Source organism: Vidua macroura, chromosome 13 (assembly GCF_024509145.1).
Source record: "Vidua macroura isolate BioBank_ID:100142 chromosome 13, ASM2450914v1, whole genome shotgun sequence".
NCBI classification, from domain to species: Eukaryota; Metazoa; Chordata; class Aves; order Passeriformes; family Viduidae; genus Vidua; species Vidua macroura.
The window spans coordinates 12,994,660-13,007,179 of NC_071583.1; the positions used below are offsets into that span (position 1 = coordinate 12,994,660).

At 35.6% G+C, this 12,520-nt stretch overlaps 1 protein-coding gene across 1 annotated transcript in view; it reads left to right on the forward strand.

Annotated features, from left to right (window-relative positions):
- Positions 1-12,520, forward strand: part of ERC2 (ELKS/RAB6-interacting/CAST family member 2) — a 295,631-nt gene that overhangs the window by 139,883 nt on the left and 143,228 nt on the right. Inside the window, exons 10-14 of the mRNA XM_053989685.1 lie at positions 1,677-1,817; positions 2,360-2,500; positions 5,904-5,939; positions 11,001-11,030; positions 11,878-12,071. Coding sequence (XP_053845660.1) covers positions 1,677-1,817; positions 2,360-2,500; positions 5,904-5,939; positions 11,001-11,030; positions 11,878-12,071 — 542 coding nt within the window. The remainder of the gene's footprint in view (positions 1-1,676; positions 1,818-2,359; positions 2,501-5,903; positions 5,940-11,000; positions 11,031-11,877; positions 12,072-12,520) is intronic.

The window sequence follows — 12,520 nt, forward strand, 5'->3', positions numbered from 1 at the left end:
TTTAACACGTTTTTGACATTTAGCCTTATGCAGCTGACAGATAAATTAGTCTTCTTTTGTGATTGACTGAGAAAAAAATATACTGTTCATTAAAAAGTTGAAATAGTGTTATGTTTAATTTGTTGTTGTAGATGAAAAAAATCATTTGGGTAAATAAATCTTCAAGAAGAAATTGGTAAAAAATTAAGTCTGAATATAACCAGGTGGAATCTGAATGTTTATGGTTATTAAACTATTCTACTTTATGGAGGCTGGCATCTTAAATATTAATATTCAAGGTAGTAAGAATTTGCATCGTTTTCTTATTAGGAACAAACCTGAAGTTATTTAGTATCATAAGTTTGGATTGGAAGGATGTTAAAATCATCACCTAGTTCCAACCCCCTTGCTGTGGGCAGGGACACCTTCCAAACAACCTTCCAGGTTGTTTCAGCCCTTAGATCTCCCTGGCCCTCCTGGGGACCCTCTCCAGCACAGCTTTGTCCTTGTGTGGGGGCCCCAGAGCTGGATGCAGTTCTTCCCCAGGTGGGTGTCAGCAGGGCAGGACAGAGGTGCAGAGTCACCTCCCCTGACCCGCTGGCCACGCGGCTTTGGCTGCAGCCCAGGAACACAGGTGGTGTTCTGGGCTCTGAGTGCTCATGGCTGAGTCATGTTGAGCTTTTTGTCACTGTACACAACCAGGTTCTCCTCCTCTGGGCTGCTCTGTCTGTTCTCTGCCCAGCCTGGGCACGAGTGCAGGACCTAAATGATGTTGCTTCTACTGCCCCCCTGACTGCCACCACTCAAACAATACCAGTAGTTCTCCTGATACTCTGCTTAAAGACCTGCTTCCAGTTGAAAATGCAGTTCTAGTGGTTCTTTCATTGTACCCTAAGTATTTCTCTCTGATTAGTATTTGCATCCTTCAAGTATTGATGAAATGTGATTTTGTAGAATATAATCAGAGCTTAACAAAACCATACTGCTGTGTCTGCTTTTTCCATTTCACCCTTTGAATTAATCACCCAATCAATGACTGGTGATAGTCAGCAAACCTTGAAATAGTTATTGGAAATCAGCAAAATATGCAGAAACGTGGCTGAGTTTAAATGTCTGTAGGGTTACAGAGAAAAGTCTTTGGGTTTCTTAATTTGTATCAGGGTACTTTTTCTGTGTCTTGGACAACTGTTTTTTCACATCTCAAAATATAATACATATAAACTGTAAGTTACTGATAGTTAGCAAGTGGCTGATTAGATCTGGAACTTTGACATCTTATTGCAAGCACTGTAGAGTAATAACAAAATTGAAGTTGAGTAAACTGGTCATGGCCTCTGAGGAAACTACTCATGGCTTTTTTGAACTTTTTTCAAGACTTCAATCATGTATGAATACAGGAAATATATTATTGAAGTGAGTAACTTTCCACATCTATCACAAAATGAAACATACTCGTATCAGTATAGGTCTTTAATGAAGTTCCTGTACTGTGTTACTCTTATCAAGTATTTAAAAGCTTGATCTTATGATTTTGAAATCTAGAGAAATCTTGCACTGAATTTTTATACTATATACAATCATCCTCTGCTTCTGCAGTTTTTTTTTTAATAAGTGCTACATAATGCAAACAAATTTAATGCTGTCTTTTCTTAAAATTATTTCCAACTTTTCTGTTTTGCAATTCTTTCCCTTGTTAGGAAAGAATAATAGAGCGTCTGAAGGAGCAAAGGGATCGAGATGACAGAGAAAGACTTGAAGAAATTGAATCTTATAAAAAAGAAAACAAGGACCTGAAGGAGAAAGTTAATGCTTTACAAGCTGAACTGACAGAAAAAGAGGTCAGTCTTTTCTTAAAAACTCTGCTCTTCTATCTCTGTCATTATGATGAAAGAAAGAGCATTAGGATTACTCTTGAATCATGTCAAGTACTGAAATTCTGCCACTTCAGGGTTCTGCTTCAGAACTGCTGTTTTCTAAAGCATTCTTCACAGTCCTCATTTGTACATAAAATATTACTTCAGTTTTTACATAGTTGTGCATCACAATCTCTACTTTGTCCTTTACCTAAGCTTCCACTAGGTTCAGATTATTCCATTGCTGCTCCCGTTTTTGTTTGTCAGTTAGAGAAATAGTTTTCAGTGTGTTTGTACCTCCAGAATCTGACATGAACTCATGTGTATTATGAATGTTTGTGTTTCACTGCATGCCAGCTCCTGTGGTTCCAGTTTATGCACAAAATGGTGTCTTTTGCTATCAATGCTTATGTTTGAGTCAGTTCTTTTTGGGGGAGGGGGAACAGGATCCAGGTGATTGCTAAGTTGGCAATGAGTTAGTGTCCTGGTGACTAGGAATTAACTTTTTACTCTTGGTCGTTTTCCAGTCTAGTTTAATCGATCTCAAAGAACATGCATCTTCATTGGCATCAGCAGGGCTGAAAAGAGACTCCAAACTTAAGTCTTTAGAAATAGCCATAGAACAAAAGAAAGAAGAGTGTAGTAAGTTGGAAGCACAGTTGAAAAAGGTAAGTTCCATCTACAAACAAACAATCAGCAAAACAAAAATCAGCATCACATACCCTCATTTTGAAATGATGAGCTTATTTACTCTTCTGGAGTAAATTTAGAATCTACCCATCTTATGCTGTTTGCTGATGCTTGCATCAAGTACTGCTTTTTCTCAAGAGGTTTGTACCAAAGCCACTAGTGAGCCTCAGAAATTGTCCTCAGTACCTCTGTGAGGGAATTCTGAGAAGCTGCAACAAGTAGATGAACTGAGAGCAGGCCATTGGAGGGAAAAGGGCAGAAAGGGATCACCAAACCAGCAATTTATGTATGTGTGAATTAACACCACTTTTAGAAGTAAATTGAAATGTTTGCAGGATGAGAAAAAAAAATTAAAGGCTTGTCTAAGAAATGCTGGAATTCCTAATTAAAAAAAAAAATCAGCTTCTAAAAAGAAAGGTATAGCTAGGTTTATTTTGATGTATTTTTGGCTTTGTTGGTAAACACATTTGTGATAATTAAGCAAAATAATCAAAAGTTTATATCAGCTGGCAATTCAGTATTGCTATTCAGCAGGAAGTGGAAGCAAGCATTTAAAGGAAAACGTACAAACCCTGTATTTTATTACATGGTTTTACTTAAATTGCTGCAATAAACTAGATTTTGCTTAAATGATTTGCAAGTGTTTTGATACCATTGTTTCTTTGACCTTTCTCTGTGTTGTAGTAATGTCTGCTCTCATTGTTCTCATTATGTATTTGATGGGGTCAGGCATTACGTTTGCCTTCTGCAATTCATGACTAAGTGTACATCAAGTGTTGTTTTGGTTTTTTTTTTTAAATATTGATATAGTTTTTCATTTTCTGGTAATTAATATTTGTTCTGTGAATATTATCACTGTTAGCATAATATTCTGACACTCTTTTTACCCAGGTTGAGTAGGATCCTGCTCAGATTAAGCATTGTTTCAATAGCCTGACCTGTGAAGAAGGTATTGCAAATTATAAAGGATACCAGCGTGTCAACCTTATACTTGTATTCTTTCTTAATTCAGAATAAATCTATGCAGTTAGATGCCTGCATTAGATCTTTAGTTGAGAGGAAGGGAAGCTTTTTCAGTAAACATATACAAATGGAAACACAAATAACTTAAATGTTTGATACCTTAAAAATGCTATCGATGGTCAAATTAAAATCTCCAAAAGAAAGATTTATCTGGAAGTCATTTAGTTTGTTAGAATAAATGTTTGTTTACTTTGCACTCCACTTCAGCAGATACTTCATTGCAATCTGAAATATCTTTTTTTCCTCATTTAAAAATTATTGTTAAAAGAACCCTGGAAGCACAGATCACTTAAAAAACCCTCATCAAAATCCTCTTGAAGGATTTGAAATCCTAAGTCAATCATTTATGACTGTACATATAAACACATCATACAGTCATGGAAAAACAAGCACTTACAAAAGTCAGAGGGTGTCTGGGATGTCTTTTTTTATAAAAAGGGAGCATGTTTCTTGTGTATAAATACAAACAATTATTGAATGAAAGTTGAAAACATAATAGTTTTATTATATCATAAATACAGCATAAAGCCCCAATGGAAATTCACCCACCATTTGTAGGAGACCAGGTATTTCCACAATAAAATGCAGTTACAACCTTCTTTCTGGGCATGCTTAATTGAACAGAAACAGTGACTGTTAATGACAGTAGACTCCAAACAGTCATTTTCAATTCACATTTTCTTTAATGAAATACTTTATGTTCAAACCTGTAAATACCCTGCGTTAAAAGTAATTGGTCCCCAGAAAAATACCTGCACCGTGTTCTCACTCCTCAGGAAAGTGAGTGAAACAGAAACCTGGGTCACTCTTGCACATGTCTGGGTCAGAGGAGGAGGGGACAGCGACAGGGTCATAAATGAACCCACGTGTGCCATGAGTGTGCTCACGTGTGAGCACCAACCTCTGCAGGAGCAGAGGGATCCGGCACAGTTTACTTCTCTTTCCAAACCCACTCCAAGGGGCTGTCTCCTTGAAAAAGTTCCAAGTAGCTTCCACAGTACTCCTCTCTAAAAATATCATGGAGGAGGTACTTTGTTATGCTGCTGTAAAATAATTATAGTTCAATGTTGATTTATAAGTTTCAACAAATTAAACTAAGAAATATGAAGATAGTACTCTGTGCATGCTTGCTGGGAGTTAGTTTTGCATGAGCACTAATGGTGGTAAGTGCTATGTCTGAAGGAAAATGTGCACAAGGGGCAAGTCCAAGCTAAAATTGTAAATAAAAAACACCAAAGCAACTTCTGGAGTTTCTCCTCCCCAGCTTTCCCTACTTCTGTTTTTTTGGAGACAGTAGGATTAATTTATTGATAATAAAGATGGTTTTTATTGGATCTGATTAGATCCAAATATTTTTCAGTCCTGCAATGCTGGACTTTTTGCATTTCGGCAAGAAAAAATATGCTGATCCTAAACCCATGATTTTATACAGTAGGCACATTTCAAAAATAATGAAGAGAATATTTGTACAAAGTAATTATTCATGTGACTTTGCTATATTTTGGTATAAAAAATAATGTTTTAAATTCTAGATGTGCTTATTGAACATTTTGTGACAAATACTATGGATTGAAATTCATAAAAAAAAATTTTTAAAAAATTCTAAATACCAGAGAATGGTCAATGCTTTTTCCCCCAGATTCCATAGATTTTTGTTGAGTTACTTTGTATTGCTACTTGTGGAAGAACAGCAGGAATTGCCTAATAGGTAGCAAAGTGTTTTATTATATATATGTATGTATATATAATCTTTATTATCCACTCCAGATTTTCCTCCCTTTGTTGTTTTTCATTATCTTAAATTTACTTGCTTACTGACATATTTGCAGTTGCTAAAGTACTATTTGCCAAGCTGTACTGTTTGAAAGTCATTCTGCATAGAAAATTCAGTATTGTATTAAACAAAAGGAAAGTAATAAATTTAATGATACTATTTAATTAATCTTTTATTATTACTGTCTTTGAAACTTTGGTGATAAATTGCAGCCTCAGCCAAAAGCACTTCTCGTGATTCATTGCTTGAGACCAGCACTTAATGTATCATCAAAAGTGGACACCTCTCTTTATTTCATGGGTTATTTAACTTGAGAAAGGGAAAGTAACACAAACCTTAAGTTTCTTACTCCAGCTATTCTTTTTTAGGAGCCAAAGTCAACATTTATGTTTCCCCAGTGCCTCTCACTTTCACCAAGGAATGTTTAGAATCTTAAATTTCTCCTTTTTTTTCTTTTTTTTTTTTTTTTTTAATGACATGTTCTTCTGTGCAAATGCACTGGTTTTGTTGAGCTAATGCTGTTTTCCCGGATCTTTCCTTCTTTTCCTATCTGTGCTTCACTCCTTACCAACTTTGCAATGTAGCAAGCTGAGCAGTTGTTCAATCAGATGTACAATCCAGTAAGTTCATTTTTAAAATGCCCGCTGTAACATATGGAAGCATGAGGATCCATTCCCTTACTGTCTTGTGCTCTTCCTCTGTGGAGCTTTGCAGAACACCCCTGGTGCTCACTCTGCTGTATCCATTGTATCCAAATAAATGAACTTTGTGGACTTGAAGGCCATTTTAAGAATCTGAAATGTGTTAAATAGGTACATACTGTGTTTCTGAGAAAATAAACGTCCTTTAGGTCCTCAACTTCTCCATTAGAAAATGCATGCAGAATTTTTTTTGCCTTTTGCTTTGCTTTTTAATTCCTCCTTGTATAGTACTTTATTTGATCCTTCAAACTTACATAACTCCTGATTTATTCAGCTTATCTTCAGTGACAGAATTAATTAGATGAATAATAATATCTAGGAAATGACTGGCAGTATTTTCAAAGTTCATATGACTAAAATAGATCAGTTCTACTCATGAAAGAGTGCATACATTTAGCATATACACATTAGGAATGTGGAAACTTTGTATTTAAGTGAAGAAAATACTGAAATATAAAATGATAAATGCAAAAGGCAGTCTTTGAAAAAGCACGGTATTGCTGTGGCTTGTTTAGCCACATTAACATTCTCATGAATTCCTGCTTTAGTTGCACAATATCTCTTTTAATTTGACTCCTTCAATTTGAGGAAGAGCAGCAACAAACCTTTTCTCTGCAGAGAGGAGTTTCCATCTTTTTGGCTGAGACTGTTACATTTAATGTGCTGTGAGCATCACCGGACAGAAAAATGATGTAACTGTAAGAGCAATTTAAAAGCTATAGTTTACATAGTAATCCTAGTCAGAATCACTATGTAATTTGGATAGTGTATATATAGAAGAAGTGGGTTTGTAGCTTAAGTAATGTGATACTACACATTAGAGGAAGTATTGCCATCACTGAAGTCAATGGGAGCTTTGCCATGAGTGTTCGTGGACCAGGATTCCAGCTTTGGGATCTATTATGGTTAGGTTTTGTAGTGCCAACCATGTAATGGATGTGTCATGACTTTTGTATGGGAAAAGAGAGTCCCACAGAATGTGCTGTATTTACTTTTAAAGTTATTGGTTACCTGTGTTTAGAATTTGGTCCTAAATTTCAGCACAATAGCATTAAACCTGATATTATCACCTCTACCCTCTGGCACAGCTGGAGAAAGAGCTTGTCCCTTTCAGTGATAAACTCCTTTTTTCCTCTATCATCTTGGGTCACTTCTGTGGTAGTTATGTTTCTATTCACGTCATTTGCACTGCTCTTGTGCGTGTCTTTTCAGACTGGAGTCTTTTTTTCTGTTAGTTTTTAGCTTGGTTTTCATAAATACTGGCCAGTCATTAGCTCAGTATTAGTGATTCTGATGTATAGAATTAATTTGTTACTTCCTAATCTGTTTGTGTGCAGTATTCCAAAGTCAGTCCTTTCTTAACTGTTTTTTCTGCCTTTATGTGGTTAATTTTCAAAAGGACAGCCTGTTGGAAGTTGCAAAGCAATGGGTGTAAGATCCTTTTCCTTTGGCACCAGGCAATCGTACTATACTTACAAGATGATTTTTTTAAAATAAACTTCTCTTGCTCACCTGCTTTCTTCTCCTACATATATAAGAATAAGTTTTAAATAGAATTGGACATACATTTCTTTATGCTTTAAAGGTGAACTTTTTGAAATACCCAATGAGATTTTGTGCAAAATTGATTATAAGAAATTATTGTCTTTGTGCTGTCATGAAAATATTATGCTGTACTGAGTCTGGAGTTCAGGTGAACCTTTTTCTGAATATTAAAGACTAAATTTTCCAAGATCTTCTATAAGAGAAATGTCAGATTAAAATTTAAACTACTTGCAGAATACACTATAAATTACTTAGAGCAGTCCCTAAAATTAAATGAAAACCTCCTGAGTTTTAAGGAGACAAGACAATTCATGTGACAGCAATGTTTTTTTTTCAATTATTCTTGAAAGTAATAAAATTTGAAGGATCTTAGAAAGTAATAAATATCTTGCATGTAAATTCTGCTGTTCCTTTTCTTTTTTTTTTTTATTTTAAGTACCCACTTGATTTCTGTGTATGTTTGTCTGAAGCTTTAAAAATGAAATACTTATCTATCCATCCATTCCTATTATGTAGAATAATACATGCATGACTGTAGCATAAGACTTTAATAGCCTAAATAATTCATGTTGCATGTCTGTGCCACACTGTTATGATATTTCTATAGGAAATTTGTGGTTTACATAAGGAAATGTTACTTTTCTTCTAAACCATTTGCAGTGCTTGTGAAGCAGAGATCAGAACAGATGGATAATTAATGTAAAAATCTGTGACATTCTAATGGTAGAGTAATATGCTATTTTTACTCAGTTGTAAAAATAACATACAACATCAGAGTCATAATATTGGGAGAAAAAAAGCATCATAAAGTGGGTGGGTTAGTTTGAAATTAACCTAATCTTCACACACAAGGGTTATCATTTGCAGATACAGATTTAAGAAGGCTGAAAAATACACATGGACCAGTCCTACATGGACCCAAACCCCATAGAAGCAGAAAATGTATTTTCCAAGGTAACAGAGAATTTAGGGAGTAAACAGGGGACGGAAATTAAACAGAAAAAGGTGAGGACAGGAGAAATAGGCAGGGAATTTCTGATTCATGTGATTCATGCTGCTTCTGTCTAGAACTAGATCCAACAGTTCAGTCTACAGCCTAAAAAAAGCCAAAGAAATCTGCCCTGTCCTGGCAGGAGCAGGGTCAATATCAGCTGAGCAGCCCTTTAACTCCTTTGGGCCTACTGTTTGACCTCAAAAGTCAAGTTCCATCTGTCAGTAAATCACCCCTGATTTGTACACAGCAAATTCAGAAAGGTGCCTAGTTTAGATCCAAACACATCTTTCAAAGCCATAAAATAAAATGGAGGCTTATAAGTAATTCTATGCCTTTGTGCTGGCAATGTCAGATGGATTGTGTTTTGCTCTTTTCTGGAATCAGCAGCTTTGTTTACAACGTGAAGATTCCCTTAAAGGGAAATGCAGGTTAAAGTACTGCCTGCAGAAAGCTCTTTGTAAAAATTGTTTATTGTTCTTGCTCTCCCTTTTTAACTAACTTTCTTTCTTCATTTGGACAATAGACTTGTAGAAATCTGGTTCCTGCCAATAGTCCAAAAAAGAGTCTCTAAGTGCTTTGAAAAGTAGAGACAATTGGCTAAATTGGTGGTTTGCAATACTGGTTTTATTGTTTTTTTTTTTTTTTTTAATACCAACCTTGTAGTAACTTAATGCTTACATTGATTTATATGTGACATTGGTTGGATGCTTAATCACATTTAATCATACCTTAGAAGTTCCACTTCATAATGGGGAAATGCAGTGACCCAGTTTGTGCTGCAGAATTTTCCAAAACCACATCCCACAAATATGGAATAGCATGAGTACCACAGAAAACACAAGAACTGAAAATTTTTGCACCTTAATGTTGATTTCCTTAGCATGCTGTTGAGCAATGATTTGAAGGGCTAAAGTGAGGAATAGATTTATTATTTCAGGTGGTGATTTGCTTATCAGCTGTGCAGTAGGTAATTTTTTCAGTACATTTCTGAGCTGCTGTGTGACAGGAATACTCCATGGTAATAGAACATTTGGCACCTCTGCATTGGTGATGCTATCATGTTCTTGCCCAGTTATGCATTTTCCTTGTAGAAAGTGCAGTGTGGCAATGAAGCATAAAAAAGAGACAGGTTTCTCTCCCTCATCTCCATTGCTTCTTGCTCTGGGATAAGAGAAGTGTAGAAGTACATGGGGGAAAAAAATTTGGGCTGAAGCTGAGACTTATTTTATGCTGAAGTGAAGACTGGTTAGAGGAAGGAAGGTGAGTATTTTTCCTGTCTATGAAACCATGGAAGCAAGGCTGGTATGTCATTAATTTTGTACCAAAGTAAAGGGAAGGGATGGAAAGGCGACAGGGAGTTACACAAAAGAGCAGTAGCATTTAGAGAGGAACTGTGAAATTCTGGATTTACCCTTGGGAGAGGAGGAGAAATCTGAAGAGTAGGGAACAATATGCTTTTTGCATAAGTTTCTTAGTATCTTGAAGGTGGGAGTTGGGTTATATTTCTTTTTCTAGAGTGAATTTACCTATGGAATTAAATGATTCCTTGCAAAATTACATAGTGATAAAAAAGTGTATAATATTGTAATAGAGTTGATGGACAATCAAAGTGTTTTCTCAGATAATTGCCCATGAGTCTGAGTATTACACTGACTTCAAAAATGACAATGCTAGGTGAAAGTAAATTTCTTGATACAATTAGCAACTGGTATAAAGTAAATCCAAGTTTATTATTAAGGAAGATTATGAGCCTGAAAGGAATCTGTTGCTGACATCTCAAACAGTAAAATCAAGATACTCCTTGAATGTTACCTTGAAAGGAGTTCTGGGTTTAAAAAGTCTCAGATCTGCATGGAATTCAGGACTGGAGCATGTATCAAAGCAGAGATTTTGAAGAGCAAGGTCAGTAGGTTTATTAGGCTCCTCATGTCATTCCCTTGGCTTCTTTTGGTGATGAAATATTTCTTCTGAATAAAAACCTCCAAGTAGGATAAATAACACTTCAAATCTACTATCCTTTTCTAATTATCCTCATGCTTAAATGATATGTTACATGCAAACCCCATAAGTTTTTTCCCTACTAATTTCAATTTTTTGTTGTATTTATAGTAAACTCAGACTTGTTCTTTATTTATACAGAAAATTTTAACCATTGCAAAGAATATGTACCTTCTAGTGCCTGTAGTTTATATTAGTTCTTTCCCAAACATGCATGCTTCATTTTGATCTGCATTTCTTTCATTGCTTGCTTGCATTGTCCATTCCCTGAAATTAAGAAGGATAAGTAAGTCCATGTCTTCTCTGCGTACTAAGATAGTTGGAGGACCTTCAGTTCGAAATACCATGAATTTCTGTAAAAAATCCTGTATGTTACCTGAATTTTCTATGTTTAATGTGCACTGCCTTAAACTACTTCTTTTTTCCTTGCCTGCTCTTTCAAGATGCCAATTAGGAATAATGGGAAGCAAGGGGTAGGCTAAGCATTGCAGTGCATCGTTGTTTCCATCTGTCTGTGATTATTGCAGCCAACAGTTGAAAGCACTCGGTGCCAGGTCGGGCTCCCATTGAAGTTAATGGGGTTTTTGCCATTAGGTTTGATGGGAGCTGGACTGGGCTCTGCACTGTTGTTGTTTTCATTGCCTTCTCTCTTGTCTGTGAAACTCCCACCCATCCATGCATGTGTTTGCCAGGTTTGTGCTGTTTTCACCAATGGGCTTGTTCCTCTGATGTTTCAGGTTAAGTATTAATGATAGGCTAAAAAGGATTATTGGGTAAGATGTCTGCTGAAAGCAGATTCTTAGTTTATTGGTTCATCTTTTAAGATCACCTCTGCATTAAAAACAATTTCTTTCCTTTAAATTCTTTGTATGAAACTGCATTTGAGACATCTGTTGATATAGATATATACTATATGTATATATGTATCTGTGTTTGTATATTTATACATGGACAAAGTGTGTGTGTTTATATATAGGGAAAGAGGACCTGATTTGTTAAGAAATTGCCTATATATTCAAAATACACTGAACTTAATGTGAATTTAATGAATTTCAAGGTGAGTTTTTGTTAAATTTGAAAAAACACCTTTAAAGGGGGGGTCACTTTAATATGTAAAAACCCCCTTAATAAATCCCCTCCCCTATCAGAACAACAGAATTTGACTACGTAGATACTTTTGTTTCTTTTTATAATGCATCAGACAGGAATACCCATAATCCTTTTTAATGTAAACTTGAACTCTGAGACTGGAGAAGTAAAGCTCTTAAAGCTATTTAAGTTATTGCCATCCTTATCTTTTTTGAAATATTGATTCTGAAGGCTCATGAAGCTGAAGAGGAGGCACGGATGAATCCAGAATTTGCAGACAGAATGAAACAGCTTGACAAGGAGGCCTCGTACTATAGAGAAGAATGTGGCAAAGCTCAGGCTGAGGTTGACAGACTTCTAGAAATACTCAAGGAAGTAGAGAATGAGAAGAATGACAAAGATAAGAAAATTGCTGAGTTAGAAAGGTAATTTTTGTATTGTCTTACATTGAGTAGCATTTTTGCTTACTTGATCTTCATTTCAGAAGCAGAGAAGTTACAAGTGGAGTATATTTTTTAAGAGAATATTTGTTATGCTTTGTAAAAGAACAAAAAAGGGCTACTTGAGAACTGCATCTCCTGTCAGCTGACTTCAGAAAAATGTAAGGTTTCCATTTTTTAATACTCTTCATAAAACAAGCATGTACAGGAAATGGCATGTGCAATTTACAGGCACAACAACCCCCCCAAAAACCGTATTGGGGAACAAGTCTGTCTTTTTAGTGACTGGTTAATCAAACCTGCCCCCACATGTTTCTTCAAGTGTGAACATCATCAGTCATTCTCAGAGGTCATGAAAAGTATTGGTAAGTATTTCTGACCCATCTCATGACTATTTAATAATAGTTGTAACTATTTTTCAGTGTTCCCATAGT